The 20,525-nt window shown below is 39.2% G+C and overlaps 1 protein-coding gene across 3 annotated transcripts; it reads right to left on the reverse strand.

Moving 5' to 3' along the window:
• Window positions 1-17,227: 17,227 nt before the first annotated feature.
• Window positions 17,228-18,368, reverse strand: LOC121968323. 3 transcript variants are annotated; one of them, XM_042518748.1, is made up of 2 exons: window positions 17,598-18,368; window positions 17,228-17,481 (listed from the first exon to the last, which is right to left on the reverse strand). In XM_042518748.1, exons 1-2 carry the CDS (start codon window positions 18,218-18,220, stop codon window positions 17,388-17,390), a joined length of 717 nt encoding a protein of 238 aa, XP_042374682.1. In that variant the 5' UTR covers window positions 18,221-18,368; the 3' UTR covers window positions 17,228-17,387. The 3 variants fall into 3 exon arrangements, with proteins under 3 accessions (XP_042374682.1, XP_042374684.1, XP_042374683.1); XM_042518750.1 differs by having other exon boundaries at window positions 17,603-18,367; XM_042518749.1 differs by having other exon boundaries at window positions 17,576-18,360.
• Window positions 18,369-20,525: the final 2,157 nt, after the last annotated feature.

Below are 20,525 nucleotides of genomic sequence, written 5' to 3' on the forward strand. Positions count from 1 at the left end.
TCCATAGAGGAAGATGCAAGGAAGCTGCTGACCTATTTTTCCTGAAGCTGGAAGTTCGCCGGAGAGGTCTCGACGGCAAATTTTGCTGGGATTCGATCTTCATCTCCACTCCTGTTTGAACGGTGATGATAGCAGGAGTTCATCCTCTATATTCGGGGAACATCAGAGAGGTTTCTCTGATGGATTTCGACTTACATCAGTCCGCCATCCACCATCCTGCAGCAAGCCGTTGCTGAGCACAGAATTGAATCTCAGATCCAGATTCCGACAATTCCACACAGATCTGAACCTGTACTCTTCCAGAGAGGTTTCTTTGGTCAAGATTAGCGGAGTTCAGAACTGAAAATAGATCAGCTGTGTTCTTTTTCTGCTTTTCTGGATTTCGCATTTGAGGTTTCAAGTGAGGACTCTTGTGTGACGACAAGAGTTGTGATTCAAGAATTGGTTGTAATTGGAATTGGTTTAGTTTTAATCTTGCATTTTATTACTGTTTTTAGCTAGATCTAGATTTCGTTGATAGCACAGTTTATTGCATAGATTAGTTTCTTTCCAGAATTTTATTTTCAATCCATGTTCTGTAATGCAGAAATACCATCAAGTTTCTGATAGTGTAATCAATTTTCAATCTTTGAATTTGATGCAGTAATTTATAGAATCTGTTTAGTGTAATGAGTTGCTGATTTTATATTTGCTGCAGATTTTAATCCCTATTCATTGCTGCAGAATTTCCAGCATGTTTCTTTTAATGAAAGTAGTTTACAAACCTTGTTTTAGATGCAGTAATTTCAGTAGTTTATGTTGGATTAATTAGTTTCTATTTGTGTTCGTTGATACAGCAATTTCAACAGATTTCTTTTAGTGTAATTAGTCTCTAACTTTGTTTCAGAGAAGAATGTTATCGTTTTATCATTAAAGAGTAGTTGTTGTTTGATTGCAATTGTTTTTGCTTGCTTAGAATTACTTGAATCGTTTCAATTTTGAGTAGTTGACAATTTTAGAGTATTGCTTTATTTTATTTACTTCTCTTCAAATTTAGTCATTAGAATTCTGTAGTTTACTGTTTTAGCATTCTGTTTCCTTAAGAACTTGATAACGAATTCCTTGTTTCTGCAAATTTGGACTGAGTAGTTATAGTGTTGTTACTCTAGATCTAATTTCTGCAATTCAATTTGGTTTAATTTGTGTCTTTAGCTGAGGATCTGAATTTTTGATTCTGCAACTTTTATTTCTAAAGTTACAATTTAGATTTCGAGTTCTTCAATCTAACTTTGTTTTAGAATTTTTGTATGCTTGTTTTGAAATTAATTCCTGCAAATTTCTGTATTAGCATTCAACTTAGATTCTAAAATTCTCTGTTAAGTTTGATTTCAGATTTTAATAACTTGCGTAGTTTCAATTCTACTACGTTGAAAGTTGTTCTGCAAGGTTTTTAGTTGATAAGTGGTTGAGTTATTCACTTAGATTTAATTTCTGCATTTAAGCACACTTCATTTCTCTGCCATTGTCTTTGTTAGTTGGCACTTCTTCCTTTATCTAGGATTTAGTTCAAAAACATAGATTTGGATCTAAATCAAGCACTCACTTGCTAGGTTCCTTGAGAAATCGACTTGGGCCCTATGCTATGTCATATCTTTAAGTAGTTGAGGGGTTTCAAACATTGAATTAATTTGAAGTTCATTCGTGACACTAGTTATGGACGTACCAAATTTTGGCGCCGTTGCCGGGGAACTTAGTAGAGTTTGTTTGTTTTTAGATTGTGCATAGTTTATCTTTTCTTTGTTTTCACTTTCTTGATTTTATTGTCTATCCACTTTTGTTCTAATTATTGATTTTTGGTGGTATGACCAGGTCTTCATGTGATAAGTTACTTGATATTGATCCGGAAATTGAAAGGACCTTCAGAGCTTTGAGAATTCAGGAGAAAATTTCAGAGGACTCAGGAAGTTCTTTATCATCTTCAGATACCCCCATGGCTGATCATAGTAGGACAATGAAGGAGCTTACAGCTCCTGATGAGGCTTTCAAGTATTCATGTATCACTTACCCAACTTTAGCTGGTGATTTTGAGCTGAGATCAGGGTTGATTCATTTGCTTCCCAAATATCAAGGATTATCTGGAGAAGACCCAAATAGACATTTGCATGAATTCCATGTGGTTTGTTCAACCATGAAGCCACAAGGAATTTTAGAAGAGGATATCAAGCTAAGGGCTTTTCCATTTTCACTTACTGGAGTAGCAAAAGATTGGTTGTATTATTTGCCACCGGGATTTATTACTTCATGGATTGATATGAAGAAGGCTTTCTTGGAGAAATTCTTTCCAGCCTCAAGGACTGCAACTATTAGGAAAAGCATCTGTGGGATTCAGCAAGTGGTGGGAGAGATATTATATGACTATTGGGAGAGATTTAAGAAATTATGTTCAAGTTGTCCTCAACACCAAATCAGTGAGCAGTTACTAGTCCAATACTTCTATGAGAGTTTATTACCTATGGACAGAAGTATGATAGATGCAGCAGCCGGAGGAGCTTTAGTGAACAAAACTCCAGAACAAGCACGGGAGCTAATTTCGAACATGGCTGAAAATTCACAGCAATTTGGAAGTAGAGCACTCACTACTAGAGGAGTTGGTGAAGTTCAAATGGTTTCTAATGAACAAAAGGAGATAAAGAATTCATTGATGGAATTAACGACCTTGGTGAAACAATTAGCCTTGAACAATGCTACTCAACCTTCTGTTGTGCCGAATATGCAATTTCCATGTAAACAAAGCATAGTTTGTAGCATTTGTTCGAGTCAAGATCACCTTTCAGAACTTTGTCCAAATCTCATTCAAGATGAATCTTTGGCAGCATTCTCTAGAGCTTAGCTTCAACAAAAACATGACCCGTATTCATCTACATATAATCCGGGTTGGAGAGATCATCCAAATTTGAAGTATGGCAATTCATTCTATCAACATCCATCTTCAAATCAGCATTTCAGCCACAATTCCAGCAATTTCCAGCAACCTCAGCAAGGTTTCCAGCAGCATAATCAGAATTTCCAGCAAGGTTTTCAACATCATTACCAACCTGCAAATCAATATCAGCAATCGTATCAGCCTTATCAGCAATTTCAGAATCAGAATCAGAATCAGAATCAGCATTATCAATATCAAAATCAGAATTTCCAGCAATCAATTCCAGCAATTCCAGCACCTACAAAGATGAGTTTAACTCAAGGAGGTTCGAATAATGTTTCAAATTCAGATCCACAACAAGCTAGATTGGAGGAATTAATGCAGCAAATTCTTCAGCAGCAACAAAATCAGGAAAGGCAGATTGGGCAATTGGCTTCTAGCATTAATCAGATTCAAGCTCAGGGATCGAGTCAATTGCCATCTCAAACAATTCCGAATCCTAAAGGGAACGTTAGTGCATTAACTTTAAGGAGTGGAAGAAAGGTTTCAGAATCTGCAAGAGGAAGAGCTGCTGTTGAAAATTTTCCAGAAATCCAGCTATCCAGTTCCAGCAATGAAGAATTTTCAGAAATGCAGAATGTTCCAACTTCGAGTTCTACCCCAATTTGCATTGATCCAATGGATATGGAGCGTGAACAAGGAAGAAATAGTTGCATTCCAGAAATTTCCAGCAAGTTTTCTCAAAATGGGCAGTTTCCAGCAGCAACAACTTCAGAAAGCAGCAAATCTGGAAATGCAGGATTTCAGAATTCAGAGCAGAGCATTCAATTGCCTTTCCCTCAACGCAAAGTTCAACCAAGGAAGAATGTAGAGGAAGATAAAGCAAAGGAGTTCCAAGAGCTTGTGGATTTATTCTGCAAGGTGGAAGTAAATGTTCCGTTACTCACAATGATCAAGCAAATTCCAAAATATGCAAAAAATTTTAAGGATCTTTGTGTGCACAAGAAGAAATTGAAGGGGAATGAGTTGATTAGCATGGGCAAGAATGTGTCTGCACTTCTTCAAACAGTTCCTCAGAAATGCGAAGATCCTGGAGTTTTTACGGTTCCTTGTGAAATTGGGAGTAATCTATTTAAAGATGTCATGCTGGATTTGGGAGCTTCAATTAATGTGATGCCAAAATCAGTTTTTCAGACATTAGGGATTGGACCATTACAACCTACGGGAGTAGTCATTCAATTAGCTGACCGCAGTCAGACTCATCCAGCTGGAGTAATTGAAGATGTATTGGTGAAGGTGAGGGAACTTATCTTTCCTGCAGATTTTTATATTCTTGACATGGAGGGAGACTATTTGGCCAATAGATCTCCACTCATTCTAGGACGACCATTTTTGAAGACTGCAAGGACCAAGATTGATGTTCATGCGGGGACCCTTTCTATGGAGATAGGAGACACAGTGGTCCAATTCAGTATTTTTGACGCTATGAAGTATCCTAGAGAAGACCATTCAATTCTTAGTTTGGATATTTCAGAGGAGCTGGATAGTGTAGATTTCTTTTCATTGATTGATTCAGACTCAGAAGTTGCAGAGGGTGGTATAGGTGATATTTTGTTTTCAGAAGAGGAGTATATTTCAGCCTTGGGTGTGGATGATGAGTCTTGTGGAGTATATCTGAGTGAGAGAGATAATTTATGCGTAGGGGATTGCTTAGGAGAAGCTCTATCCCTAGGATCGCCCAGAGAAGAGAAATTATGCGTAGGGGATTGCTTAGGAGAAGCTCTACCCCTAGGATCGCTTTCTATCGATCATACACAAGATGAGTTGAAGCCATTGCCTGCACACTTGAAGTATGCTTATTTAGGAGAGAACCAGCAGCTACCTGTCATCATTGCCCAGAATCTAGAATCAGAACAAGAAAGCAGATTATTAGAGATTTTGAGGCAGCACAGGAAGGCCATTGGATGGACTTTAGCAGATATTCCTGGTATTAGTCCTTCTATTTGCATGCATAGGATTTATTTGGAGGAGGATGTGAAACCAATGAGACAGCCCCAGAGGAGACTTAACCCACTAATCCTTGATGTAGTAAAGAAAGAGGTGACTAGACTGCTACAGGCATGTATCATTTACCCTATTTCTGACAGTAAGTGGGTAAGCCTCATCCACGTGGTTCCAAAGAAATCAGGAGTGACAGTTGTAACTAATGAAGAGAATGAGTTGGTGCCCACCAGAGTGAAAAATTCTTGGAGAGTTTGTGTGGACTATAGGAAACTGAACCAAGCAAGCAGAAAGGACCACTACCCCTACCTTTTATTGATCAGATGTTGGAAAGACTAGCGGGCAAGTCACATTATTGCTTCCTAGATGGTTACACGGGATATTTTCAGATTTGCATCGACCCAGAGGATCAGGAGAAGACCACCTTCACTTGTCCTTTCGGTACATTTTCCTACAGACGGATGCCATTTGGATTATGCAACGCTCCAGGAACTTTTCAGCGATGCATGGTAAGTATTTTTGGTGATTTATTAGAGCATTGCATGGAGGTTTTCATGGATGATTTTTCTGTATATGGTTCATCATTTGATGCATGTCTAGAAAATTTGTCTAGGGTTTTAGATAGATGCATTAAGACTGACTTGGTACTTAATTTTGAAAAATGTCATTTTATGGTTGAGCAGGGTATTGTTTTAGGACACATAGTCTCTAAAAGAGGTATTGAGGTAGATCCTGCTAAAGTTAGCGCTATATCTTCTTTATCTTACCCCGCATGCGTGCGGGATGTTCGAGCTTTTCTTGGCCATGCAGGATTCTATAGGAGATTTATTAGGGATTTCAGTAAGATTGCTCTTCCACTGTCTCAGTTGCTTCAAAAAGATGTGGAGTTTCAGTTTGATCAGAGGTGTAAGGAAGCTTTTCAGAGATTGAAGGAGGCTTTAATTTCTGCACCTATCATTAGACCACCAGATTGGGCTTTACCTTTTGAGCTGATGTGTGATGCTTCGAATTTTGCCATAGGGGCGGTACTTGCACAGAGAGTAGAGGGAGCCCCACATGTGATTTGTTATGCATCGAAGACCTTAGATTCGGCTCAAGCAAATTACACCACGACAGAAAAAGAGCTTCTTGCCATTGTTTTTGCTTTAGATAAATTCAGATCATATTTATTATGTTCTCACGTGGTTGTATTTTCTGATCATGCAGCATTGAAGTTTCTCCTCAAGAAGCCAGATGCTAAGCCCAGATTGATTAGATGGATGCTTCTCCTCCAGGAGTTTGATTTGGAGATACGAGATAGGAGTGGGAAGGAGAATTTGGTTGCGGATCACTTGAGCAGAATTGAAGGAGACATGGATTATACGGCTATTGATGATGACTTTAGAGATGAGAAACTCTTTCGGATGCATGTTGAGTTACCATGGTATGCAGATCTGGTTAATTTTTTAGTAGGTAATGTTTTTCCTGCACAATTTTCAAAAGCTCAAAAGGACAAATTGAAAAGTGATTCAAAATATTATGTGTGGGATGATCCTTATCTGTGGAAATTTTGTAGTGATCAGATTATTAGGAGATGCATACCTAATTTTGAGTTCCAGTCTGTACTTGCATTTTGTCATTCATTTGAGTGTGGGGGGCATTTTGGACCCCAGAGGACTGCGAGGAAAGTTTTGGAGTGTGGTTTGTACTGGCCCACCCTCTTTCGTGATGCCTATATTTTTTGTAGATCATGTGATAGGTGTCAACGAACTGGAAACATAGGACCTAGGAATGAAATGTCTCAACATTTCATGCTATTTTGTGAGGTCTTTGATGTATGAGGCATTGATTTCATGGGTCCTTTTCCTGTCTCTTTTGGATTTTCATATATTTTGCTAGCAGTTGATTATGTTTCCAAATGGGTGGAGGTCATCCCCACCAGGACTGATGATTCTTCAGTTGTTGTTAGTTTTGTCAGGACACATATTTTCTGCAGGTTTGGCGTGCCCAGGGCAATAATCAGTGATCAAGGGTCACATTTTTGTTACAGACGCATGAAGACTATGCTGAGCAGATATGGAGTTTCACATAGAATTTCCACTCCCTATCATCCCCAAACAAATGGACAAGCAGAAGTATCAAATAGAGAAGTGAAGTCAATTTTGGAGAAAACAGTGAGACCTGACAGGAAAGATTGGAGTAATAGATTAAATGATGCACTTTGGGCTTACAGGACAGCTTTCAAAACACCCATAGGGATGTCTCCATATAGGATGGTGTATGGTAAAGCTTGTCACGTTCCAGTGGAAATTGAACATAGAGCATTTTGGGCGGTAAAAGCTTGTAATTTTGATGCTAACACAGCTGGAGAAGAGAGGAAATTACAACTCTAAGAACTTGAAGAGATTAGACTAGAGGCATTTGAGAACTCAAGGATCTACAAAGAAAAGACCAAGAATTTTCATGACAAACACATTATAGGGAAGGAGTTCAAAATTGGTGACAAAGTGCTTTTGTATAAATCCCGGCTTAAATTGATAAAAGGCACATTGAAATCTCGTTGGGAAGGACCCTTTAGTGTGACTAACATTTTCCCCTATGGAGTCTTGGAGATAAAGGAAGAGTCTACTGATCGGAAATTTAAAGTGAATGGACATAGGCTAAAGATATTTCATGAAGGAGCAAAAGGGATGGTGATGCAAGAAATGAACAGTACCGAGGCCATCTATTCAATGTGAAAGGGAAGTCTTGTTATCTCTCATTATTTCATGTCTTTGAAGATATAAATGTCTTTACATATTTACATGAATAATTCACTTGTTCGTTTTAGTAGTCTTTATGTTTTCTAATAATGAATTCGGTCATAGTGAATAAGATGTCATCATTTGGTGGCCGGTTTAACTTCTTAGTTTTCTTAGTAGTTTTACTTTCACATATAATAATTCAAATTTTAGGAATCATGCCCCTGTAAAAACCATTGAATCAAATTTGGTAGTTTTGGGTTAATAATTGGTACCCCCCTTACACTTCTTTATATCATTTCAGAGGTTTTAAAATAGAGTTACATTTGAGCATGAAGTTTCAAGTCTTTGTTACATAAATGAATTCTAGGCTTGCGTAAGGTTAACATTTAGTGATGGATTCTAATTGATAATTTGAGATAATAACTTTTGCTTGCCTAGTGAGGATTGAGCCTAATTGTGTGATGCACTGATGGTTTTTGTCACTCTAGAACTTGCTTGAATCTTTTCAATATTCCACTTGATCAGAGATTAAATCATTTGAATGAAGGTTATTCCAATTTCCCACTAGTTATCACTAATTGTCTTTTCCTAAATCATCATATCATGTATCTTTCCCTTTGTTTTATTATCTTGGATATGGTTACATGGGATGTTGTGTGATGCTTTTATTTTGACCGGGACGCCAAAAATTTAAGTGTGGGGGATTTCAATTTATGGAATAATCAGCATCAAGGTTGCTGTCAGAACTCAGATTCTGGAATTTGCCATTTTGTGAAGAAGAAATGAAGTCCTGGTACTTAATATGAAAAACATTCTGCTGATACTGAATTGCTGAAGCTGAAAAATAATGTACAGTTTATGAAATTTTCAGAAACTGAACCTTAATTCCAAAGCTGCAGAAGCATAATTCGTGTTCAATCTGTGCATAATTGGAATGGAATTCTCAAGCAAATTGGAATGGAATGTCAACTATTTAAGACATCAGAATTGGTTGCAGAAGCAGAATTCGTGTTCAATCTGTGCATTCAGTGAAGTTGTAATGCATTGGAAGGAAGTTACAGTAGAATTCCATTTCTGGAATTGAAATCTATGGTTGCAGAATTCAGAAATGGCTTCATTTGGTTTAAACTTATGGTTACAGAAATCTGTAGAAGGTTGCTGTTTGTGTTTGCACATCATGTTTTTCAGTAGTCAGAGGTGATATTGATAGTTTCAGACAGAGCTGGAATTTAGTATCAAGGTGTATCGCAAATCTGATGCAGCATTTCAATGACTGAAACGTTCAAGGGAAGCCTTGCAAGATGCAGAAACAAAAACAGAATTGCAGGAACTGAAAAAAAAAAACACAGAAATGTATTTAGTTTTGTGCATAAACACAAAAATGCAGATTTGTGCAAGACTGCATACTCAGTTTTAGACATCAATTAGTTGAGCTTGATTGGATGAAATGAGAAGATAGTCTTTTGAAGGTTCAAGTTCAAACAGTTCGGGAAGGTTAAGAGCAATTAAACAGAAACAGAATGTTCAGAATTTCAGCTAATAGTCATTTCTGTGCCAATTTGGGGATTAAATTGTAGCCATCTAGAATTGCTGAAACTTGTAATTCTGTGAAGTATGCATCAATAGGGATCACAAGAAGCTAGATGAAAAGGAGTTGAGATTTTAGGGCAACTAAATGATGTGTAGTTGGTACAAAGTCAGGGCTGTAGAGGAAATTTAGAAATACACTAAAATCAGCTACATGTTATCAAGCTACTGGATACCTGAAAAGTATGATGCAGCTGTTGTTTGATTATGGTGAAATAATGATCTTGTTTCTTTATAATTTGCATGGCTTTTAGACTTTAAAATGGTCACAAAACTGAAACGTGAGCTGAAACTGGGAAGTAAGATTTTCAGCAAGGAATGCAGAATTTTCCACACTATCTCTGAGCAAAATCTGTAAGCTATCAGGAATTTGTTGTTTTTGATATAGAATGGATGGAATCAACAGTATGTAATGGCTGAATCAAATTACAGCTTAACCAAATGCGTGAAAGAAACTTTGGAGCCACCTGCAGAACCAAATCTGTTTTGGCTGAATCAACAGCATGTAAGTTCTGAAAAATTGTTGAATCTGCAAATTTAAAGAGGGAATGAAGGATATAGCAAGGAAATGTGCCAACTTTCGAATCCAAAGCAGAATGCTGGAAACATATGTGAGACCAACAAGGGAAGTGCTAATTGAAGTATCTGCCATGAGTAAAATCTGCAAAAACATTGATCAAGACTAAGAGTACAGAATTGGAAGCCATGGCTGAAAATTAGTATCACATAGCATCCTAACTCCATGTCTTCCACTTCTACTTTAACCTCTGTTCTTTTTATGGCTTTTCTAATTCTAATGCTTCCATTTGCTTTTGCTTTTGCTTTCGCTTATACTTTTAATGAACCTTCATACGAATGTACTTTGATATCTGTGATGGAGGTGAGAATTAGATGAAGAGCAAGCATATGGTAGTGCTTTTGCCATAGGTAGCTTGAGTGATCTCTACCATTACATGAAATTGAAATTAGGATGAGAGCCACTGAAAAATACCATGTGAGAATTAGTTGTGTTATTATTTTCATTTTATTCATGAGGGATGAAATCATTGAGTGATTAACTGAAGTAAGAATGGAGTTCATGATTGCTTGAGTCTTTGGAACTTTATAATTTTAGGTGACTTCTTTTTACTATCTTCTGAATATGATTAAGGAAGGCAAAGGGGGGTGCGACTTAAGTCGTGTTTTTAGTTTGTTCACTTGCCCGGGACGAGCAAAAAGATTAAGTGTGGGGAAGTTGATAGTTAGTATTTTTGGCCATAAATTTGGCTCTTTAATTGAGTATTTTGCATCTCCTCATATGATGATTTCTTGTTTTATCTTATATCTTATGAGTCGAGAATTATTTAGAGCTTTATTGCATTTTCTACATAATTCTTAAGGAATCCTATCTAACAACGGTATTTTATTTGTTTTGAAGGAATAGGCTTATTGGACTACAAGAATTAGGATTGGGCACGATCCATTAATGGAGCTTTCCTCTTGAACTAACCCATGTCAAACCTTCTCATCAAATCCCTAATTTTCCTCCTAAACTAAGCCCTAAACCAAATGCAAATCCCGGTTCAAACCTTGGTATAAAACCTAAAAGAATCGCGGATGAACAGTGGCTGCGCCTACTGTTCATCGTGCCATCGGCGATTTCTTCTCCGTTAGCGCGCGCGCAAGCCCCCGATTCCAGTGATAATCTCATCTTGAGCTATAGATCCATAGAGGAAGATGCAAGGAAGCTGCTGACCTATTTTTCCTGAAGCTGGAAGTTCGTCAGAGAGGTCTCGACGGAAAATTTTGCTGGGATTCGATCTTCATCTCCACTCCTGTTTGAACGGTGATGATAGCAGGAGTTCATCCTCTGTATTCGGGGAACATCAGAGAGGTTTCTCTGATGGATTTCGACTTACATCAGTCCACCATCCACCATCCTGCAGCAAGCCGTTGCTGAGCACAGAACTGAATCTCAGATCCAGATTTCGACAATTCCACACAGATCTGAACCTGTACTCTTCCAGAGAGGTTTCTTTGGTCAAGATCAGCGGAGTTCAGATCTGAAAATAGATCAGCTGCGTTCTTTTCTGCTTTTCTGGATTTCGCATTTGAGGTTTCAAGTGAGGACTCTTGTGTGACGATAAGAGTTGTGATTCAAGAATTGGTTGTAATTGGAATTGGTTTAGTTTTAATCTTGCATTTTATTACTGTTTTTAGCTAGATCTAGATTTCGTTGATAGCACAGTTTATTGCATAGATTAGTTTCTTTCCAGAATTTTGTTTTCAATCCCTGTTCTGTAATGCAGAAATACCATCAAGTTTCTGATAGTGTAATCAGATTTCAATCTTTGAATTTGATGCAGTAATTTATAGAATATGTTTAGTGTAATGAGTTGCTGATTTTATATTTGCTGCAGATTTTAATCCCTGTTCGTTGCTGCAGAATTTCCAGCATGTTTCTTTTAATGAAAGTAGTTTACAAACCTTGTTTTAGATGCAGTAATTTCAGTAGTTTATGTTGGATTAATTAGTTTCTATTTGTGTTCGTTGATACAACAATTTCAACAGATTTCTTTTAGTGTAATTAGTCTCTAACTTTGTTTCAGAGAAGAATGTTATCGTTTTATCATTAAAGAGTAGTTGTTGTTTGATTGCAATTGTTTTTGCTTGCTTAGAATTACTTGAATTGTTTCAATTTTGAGTAGTTGACAATTTTAGAGTATTGCTTTGTTTTATTTACTTCTCTTCAGATTTAGTCATTAGAATTCTGCAGTTTACTGTTTTAGCATTCTGTTTCCTTAAGAACTTGATAACGAATTCCTTGTTTCTGCAAATTTGGACTGAGTAGTTATAGTGTTGTTACTCTAGATCTAATTTCTGCAATTCAATTTGGTGGTTTAATTTGTGTCTTTAGCTGAGGATCTGAATTTTTGATTCTGCAACTTTTATTTCTAAAGTTACAATTTAGATTTCGAGTTCTTAAATCTAACTTTGTTTTAGAATTTTTGTATGCTTGTTTTGAAATTAATTCCTGCAAATTTCTGTATTAGCATTCAACTTAGATTCTAAAATTCTCTGTTAAGTTTGATTTCAGATTTTAATAACTTGCGTAGTTTCAATTCTACTACGTTGAAAGTTGTTCTGCAAGGTTTTTAGTTGATAAGTGGTTGAGTTATTCACTTAGATTTAATTTCTGCATTTAAGCACACTTCATTTCTCTGCCATTGTCTTTGTTAGTTGGCACTTCTTCCTTTATCTAGGATTTAGTTCAAAAACATAGATTTGGATCTAAATCAAGCACTCACTTGCTAGGTTCCTTGAGAAATCGACTTGGGCCCTATGCTATGTCATATCTTTAAGTAGTTGAGGGGTTTCAAACATTGAATTAATTTGAAGTTCATTCGTGACACTAGTTATAGACGTAACACTTGGCATGGGCCAGCCAGTGATGATGTTCCACTTCATCAAGGCTACATCATTGTGTGCCACCTCATGAAGGAGACTAAGAGTTATGTGCCACCTCATGAGGGAGACCAAGAGCCATGACTCTTGGTATTACATGGAGGTTTAAAACCTCTCAAGAGTGGCTGGCCACATTAAGTGAATTCAAGGCTTCATCTTCTTCCTCTCATCTCTTCTCTCCCTCTCCTCCATTGCCGAGACCTCTCAAGGGTGCTAACACACTCTAAGTGGTTCTCTCCATCGTTTGTCCATGTGGATTCGTGTAGAGGAGTGTACACTTGACACTTACAAGATCCGGCAACCTTTTGGACGAGCGGGATAAGCGAAGGGCATCGCTACAAGGGTAACACTCTCTTTATAATGTAGATCTAAGGTAGATCTAGTGTAGACAAATATGTACAAAATAATTTTATTTATCTTCGCACGGATCCGTGGCTAGCTTCGAGCTTTCCACAACGCAAAAAGCGGTTTTTGCGGCTCAAAATTGCTAACAGTGGTATCAGAGCCACGTGCGAAACATGGACATGTTTTGTAGTGGTTATCATGAAAAAGGAGCCAGTGGCTGGGGTGCTCGCGTGAGGGAGGAGATCGGTGATGGGTTGGGGAGAAAAGGTTTCGAAGAAAGTGGAGTGGGCGACATCGCGGCGAGAGGGCCCCGTCGGGCTTAGGGCACGGGGAAGGGAAAGGGATTCGGCGCAGAGAGATTAGGGGAGAAGATCGGGTAAGGGGAAAGGAGTAAAGAAAGATATTTATATTTAGAACTTAGGTTTCGGTAAATCAAAATCTAAATATTCATTCCTCAATCAACTCTCATCTTTGGGTATTCCAAACAGACTTTTTCCCAAACCTACAAATTCATCCCCTTAAACTCGTCATACGAGCTCTGATAAATTCCCAAAAAATTTCTAAAAATTACTAAAAATTCCTATATGATTATTGGTCAAATAATGTTATTATTTAATTATTATTTTGTTTCCATATTTTACAAATAGTACCTTAGTGATGTTCTTTGAAGCTCCTCCTTGAATTGAGCTTCCTCTCTTATTAAGCCTTCCCTTAGAACATTGATTCCAGTAATGCCCCTTTTAATTGCAAATAAAGCACACAATGTACTCCTTGCCTTTGCATATCACGGGTAAGGCCTCCTTTGTCTTTTCCTTGTCATTGGGTGCCACTTGAGTCTTTTTCTTTTCAAATTTAGGGCACTTGCTTTTGTAGTGTCCATTTTCCTTACACTCAAAGCATATGATATGATTTTTATCTTTATAAATTAAAACTTTTATATCTTTTCTTGTAGGAGTGATATATGATCATTCTTCATTTGATCTAGAAGTAGAAGCTTTTTCTTGCTCTGGTATCAAAGATTGATGATTCCCCTCAATCCTTGAGGTGGATGCCTCTTCAATTTCCTCTTTGGATGTCGAGCATCTTTCAACATCCGAATTCTCTTCTTCTTGATCCAATGAGTCTCCCTCCTTGGATTTGTCTTGATTTGACAAAGTGAAGGGATCTTCATGGAGCTTGACCAATTTTCTCTATAACTCATTTCATCCTTATATTCTCCAATTTTGCATAAAATAGAGCTTGGCAATAAATTAACCAAAATTTTAGTTACCTTCTCATTGGCCTCGCATCTCTTGATTTTCTCCTCAGTCCATTTTCTTTTTGAGCCTCTTGGAGTTTCAAAGCTTTCCATTAGAGCAAACCATTACTCTATCTCCATTATGAAGTATTTTTTGACCCTTGATTTCCAAAGATCGAAGCTTTCCAATCAGAATGGTGGAGGTGCTCGGATATTGTATCTGAATCTATCTTGACACTCCATTTTTAAACCTGCGCTTCTTGAATGATAATTTCTTGACTTTGAAATTAGGATTTCAAACTTCAATGATTCTTCTTCCTCTAGCTCGTTGCTCTCTTGACGATTAGTCTAATAAAGATTGATCTCGCTCTGATACCACTTGTTGGGACACTATAGGAGATAGAGGGGGTGAATAGCTTCGATCACTTCATCGATGATGATTTACAGCAGATATCTTGAAGCGAAGATTCACCAATGCTAACACTTTAGATTTTACTTGATATCCACCTACTTGAGGTGAATAATCCAAGGATTCACACAGTGCACACACTCCATTATGAAATACCCTCCTTCTCAGAAATAATATGAGGGTGGAGAAACCTCGTACAAGCACACAACAAGAAAATATAATAAGGAAATGAATACACAATACAATAAACACCTTGCTTGATCTCTTGTAACTTGTAAATGCCGCTTGATCTTTGAAAATATAGTAACACTTCTTCCTTAATGTTCGAAGAATCGACAACCAAGATGTGTGCAAGAGATTCATTCGAAACGTCCATAAAAATCCTTTTCTAAGGTTCTTCGACACCTCCCAATCGATTCATCTTTTCCTTAATCGATTGTCACATTATCTGACCATTCACACATCTGCAAAACTACTCTTTTTCAAATTCTAATTGATTGGTGAGTCATCCCAATCAATTCAGAGAGTCTTAATTGATTACCCAATCGATTCCACAACTCTCTATTCACTTGTGAAAAGGATTTAATCGATTAGTTCAATCAATTAAGCCTTAATCGATTGTCTCAATCGATTCCCTCTTCTCACGATAAAACACTACTTAATCGATTACCCTAGGGGCAATCGATTGTCCAATCCTAACTTGCTTAATTCAAGTCTAGGATTCCCTTGTCTAACATTCAGTCAATCGTAATCTGTTGGGACTTACCGACCAAGTCTCTGGTCAACCTTTGACCCACATTGACTTGGCTAACTTTCCGTTAGACTTCGATCACCAAGTGTGGTCTTCCTTAACCCACTTGAATTTTCCTGATGCCTAACCAAAGTTAGGACTTTCTACTTACCAACATGCGGTCCTTCTTGATCCACTTGGGCATTCATTTACTTAACCGCAGTTAGGACTTTCTTTTGCCAATGTGTGGTCCTCCTTGACTCACTTGGACTTTCCTTTACCAACATGTGGTCCTCCTTGACCCACTTGGATTTTCTTTTATCTAACCACATTTAGGGCTTTCTTTTACTAACATGCAGTCCTTCTTGATCCACTTGGACTTTCCTTTTCCAATGTACAATCCTCATTGACTCACTTGGACTTTCCTTTATCTAACTCTCGAGTTAAGATTTGTTTTATCTAATCTCCAATTAGGACTTTCTCAGTCAAATATCTGACCTTCTATGACCTACTTGACTTTTTTTCATATAGTGTATCTTACATATTATCCAAAGATCAAAACGCAAATTTGAATCCGCTCGAACTTAATTAAACTGGTCAATACTGATCTAAGGATGATTGCAACAAGAATCTCCTAACAATCATACATATTTTTAGCCTACCTTTACCAAAATCCCTCTCCGTTAGAAGTAGCCATCTACAAAAGAGCCTTCAGCTAAGGGTTAAAGCTGTTCCTAGTAATGCTAGCCAACAAATACATAAAACAAATTAGAAACTTCAATTATTTCTTAAATATTATGGAGGCCTGTCCTTTTAATTAGCCTAAGGCAGTAGCTTCGCCATACGTAACTACTCTGCGCCAAACTGGCCGTCCTACACACCTTGCCAATCTCATAGAATTAGACCTAGCTAGCTTGACTTGGTTCTGATTTCTGAAGATAGAACTAATTAATTAAGAGTATACCACTGCCAAAGTGTTTATCGGAGAGAGCAAATTAAACCATCATTACACACAGGTAGGGAGGTCCCTCAGTGCTTGGCTTGGCTTCCAACCTAATTTTGTCCTCCATTCCTTTCCCATCAGAAAGAAACCACCACAACTCATTTATTTTCTTATGTCAAATCAGTTGTGATTGCAAATGGATGGGCCGGGGATAATTAATCAAGATTAATTCAGCACTGCTCTGGATCTATTGTGGTTTAGATCATTGTTATGGACCCACAGTGCATGTTCTCAGTCTTCAGAATAAAAAAAAAAGGAGAATAAAGGGAGGAAAATAACACTAGATTGCACCATTTTTTTATTTTAGTCGGCATAAGATATTCAACTTATGTCGATTAATTTTAGAGATGATTAACTTAGCCCTATGAAAATTTTCACTAATCACTAAAATAAATCGCTCGCAGTGGTCGATTTATCAATCAAGCATTATTAAGTCAATTGTCTATGAAAAAAATTTATCTGTTAATTTATTGAGGTTGAGACTCGATTTTTAGATGTTTAAGAAATTGAAAAGATGCTTTACCATGGCACATTATCTGGGGCATAGATTGCACTTCAGATTATGGAAAAATGAATCCCATTTGTGTGTGTGTGTTTTTTAAATTCTTGCTTTTGATTTTTCTTCGATGGTGTCGGCATTCTGTAATTGGAGAGATTTAAGTATTATTCTTGCTGGAGAATATTTTCTATGCGCATAAATGATGATTTGGATAGGCATGGAACATTTATATATGATGTTTTTACAGGTGCCAGTACTATTTAGTTTCATTGGGTACGTAAGTATTTTTGTTTAGTTTAATCGAAGTGTCTTACACTAATTTAATTACCAGAACGAGAACTGATCAGTGGAACTCAAGAAGAATATACTTTCTTATAATTACTGCATGCCTAAGCAATTAACTCTCTCGCATAAGCAATATTTTACACTCCAATTAACCCTCCCGCATAAGTAATTTCAAACACTTTCGATTAACCCCTCCGCATAAGCAATTTCTTACACTTCCAATTAACCCTCCCGCATAAACAATTTCTCATGCACCATGACCGCGTAGAGGAATCGGCTGTCGGCAATTGGAGTAGAAGGATTTTTACTGCACCGCCTGCAAAGCAACGAGAAGGAAAAAGCAAAAACTAAGAACAAAGAAGTGAAGAATTCCAATGATTGTGAATTGTAGCAGTTATGCTAAGGTTTACGCTCTGTTGAGGGAGAAGCTGCCTTTCCAAGAAGCGACGGCGCTCCGACTCCTGCTTCTGAAGCCGGAGGTGATCGTAGTGCTTCTTAATGAACGTCTCCACGCGCTGGAATAGCTCCTCCTGGCTCTCCACCTGCCTCTCCAGTGCTCTCCACACATGTACCTCCTCCCATCTCTTCTTCTCCGTCTTCAGCATCGCCGTGTCCGTCCTCCTCAGCGCCGCCGCCCGCTCCACTTCCCTCCTCCCGCGCGGCTCCCAAGTCTCGCTCTTCGTCAGCACCCTCTTGCCCCCACTCTTGTCGATCGATTTCCACGCGTCGTCCATCGAGGGGTGCTCGGTCGCAATCGGCACCTCTGGCTCAGGCTCGTGGGGTGGCGCAGAGGACCAGCTCATTTCCGGCGGCGACTCCTCTACGTCAGGAGGCAGGTCTATCTCCGTTGAAGATTGTGGTGGTTGGTTGGCGTCGGATTTGGCGGGGAAAATCTTCCAGATGATTAGGACGATGAGCTGGGTGGTGATCCATAGGCGATGAAGAGAGGTGGACTTTCGGAGGTCGACGGAGGAATAAGGGATGAGGAGTCTCGCCAGTAGAGCCGTCGAGAAGGCGATTATAATAACGAAGCTTATGTTTCCAAGTGTTAACATCTTGTTCCAAGTTCAATTCGCTTATTACAAAATGGAAGAGGATGAGCCGATTCAGAAAAGAGAGGAGGAGGTTGGAATTAAACGTATGCTTAGAGTGGTAGTTGGTTATACTACTCTATTAAAACTGAAACTGAGCTTCGGATTACGGTGCAACGGATATTTACATATTAATTTTTAATTGCAGTGTATTACGGAATTAATTTTTCCCAGTGAAAAAACAGTTTTGAAATATTTATACTTTCAAATTTATACGGATAGAAAACATTAAGGTGACCTAAATGTTGGTGCAACCTTAGGTTAAGATTGACCTGGTTGACCAGACCCGAGTTGACTTGACTCGAGTTGTGTTTTGATGTTTGACGAGTTATGTTTGACAATGTTTGACGTGAACAGAAAAGTTGTATCTTGATGTTTTACAAGGATACAAGCTTGGGAGATTGTGGGTGCAACCCGTGGTCAAGGTTGACCTGGTTGACCCGAGGTGAGTTGACCTGACTCAGAAAAGTCCAAGCAGGGAGCTTAGCACGGGAAAAGTCCAAGCAGGGAGCTTGGCATGGGAAAAGTCCAAGCAGAGAGTTTGGCATGGTGAAAAGTCCAAGCTGGGAGCTTGGCACGGGAAAAGTCCAAGTATGGAGACTTGGCACGGAGAAGTCCAAGTATGGAAGCTTGGCACATGGGAAGTCGGAGAGGGCTCGGTAGCTCGTTCTCCGGACTGTGGTCAGAGAGGGCTCGGGAGCTCGTTCTCTGGACCGGATGGAAGTCGGAGAGGGCTCGGTAGCTCGTTCTCCGAACTGTGGTCAGAGAGGACTCGGTAGCTCGTTCTCTGGACCGGATGTGGAAAGTCCTGGTGAGTGAAGCCAGGCAGACGGATAAGTTCTGGTGAGTGAAGCCAGGCAGTGGGAAAGTCCTGGTGAGTGAAGTCAGGCAGTTGGAAAGTCCTGGCGAGTGAAGCCGGGCAGATTGGAAATCCTGGTAAGTGAAGCCAGGTAAAAACCCTAGTGAGTGAAGTTAGGTGAAAGTCCTGATGAGTGAAGCCGGGCAAGGGAAAATCCAGATGGATCAAGGGTGATCGGACATCTGGTGTTGAGAAGGTCAAGTAGGTCAAGGGAGTGACCGGATACTTGACACGAAGAGAAAAGTCCAAGTGAGTCAAAGGGATTGACCGGACACTTGGTGGGGAGTCTTAGCAGGTCAAGGGAGTGACCGGATGCTAAGCATGATGTACCAACAGGTCAAGGTTGACCGGATGTTGGTTTGGAAGGTTTGGGACTTGGTTTGGGCAAAAACCAAGCTCTGGATCGATCAGTGGATCGATCCAGTGATACACTGGGTATCTGGATCGGTCTGGTGACCGATCAGTAACCAAACAGTAGCCTACTGAGTGTTATCTGATCGGTCTGCAGACCGATCAGGAAACAACGATCAGAAGGCAAGAAGTTCGGGAGAAAAAGGAAGGGACATGCATGCTGATCGGTCCCTGGACCGATCAGAGGAAGCTCTGATCGGTCCCCAGGACCGATCAGAGTCTTCCTGGACCGATCAGGAGATGTTCTGATCGGTCCAGCCCTAGCCGTTGGCTCACAACGGCTAGTCTTCTGTCTTCTGTTCTTCGCAGGTGCAGTGCAGGTTGAGTGCAGGTTATAAAAGGAGTTCAAGGGCTTCTACAGTTACTCTTCCTTCTTCTTCCTCCTCTGAACTGAGCTGCTGTTCTTCTGAAAGCTGTGCTCTTGAGCTTTGCTGAGCTCCGAAGCTTCGTGTGAGCTTCTTTGACTGAGTTGCTTGTTGGCATTCGTCCGTGAAGTTGGTGCTTCATCCGAGACTTCAGTCGACGAGAAGGCAAGCGAGTATTCGTACATTCATTGTGTATTTAGTTCTTGCTCTTCTTTGTATTTCCATATTGCTGTTGCAAGCTATTGTGGCGAGGTTTCTCCACCCACAAGGAGTATTTATTAGCCGGTTTTTCGGGGACTCATCCACCGACGGATTGATAGGCTTCGTCCACCTTACGGACACGCCGAGGAGTAGGAGTTTCATCTCCGAACCTCGTTACATCGTCGAGTTCGAGTTTGAGGTTTGATCTTTCCTTTTTGCGTTTCTATTTAGTTATTTCCGCTGCGCTAACCCTAATCGTAGGAAGAAACGAGCAATTTGGGGTCGGCTATTCACACCCCCCCCTCTCTAGCCGCGACCATCGATCCTAATAAGTGGTATCAGAGCGAGGTCGCTCTTCGCCGGATTAACACCCGAGGGAGCACAAGCTAGAGATGGATCAACTCGGAGAAGACATCTCCATTCCACCTTTCTA

This window comes from Zingiber officinale, chromosome 3B (assembly GCF_018446385.1).
Source record: "Zingiber officinale cultivar Zhangliang chromosome 3B, Zo_v1.1, whole genome shotgun sequence".
NCBI lineage: Eukaryota > Viridiplantae > Streptophyta > Magnoliopsida > Zingiberales > Zingiberaceae > Zingiber > Zingiber officinale.

Coding starts and splice junctions, on each gene's coding strand:
- LOC121968323 (XM_042518748.1), bottom strand. CDS start 18,220: ATGTTAACACTTGGAAACATAAGCTTCGTTATTATAATCGCCTTCTCG. Junction 17,482..17,597: donor CGCCGTCGCTTCTTGGAAAG/GCAGCTTCTCCC, acceptor GTTGCTTTGCAG/GCGGTGCAGTAAAAATCCTT.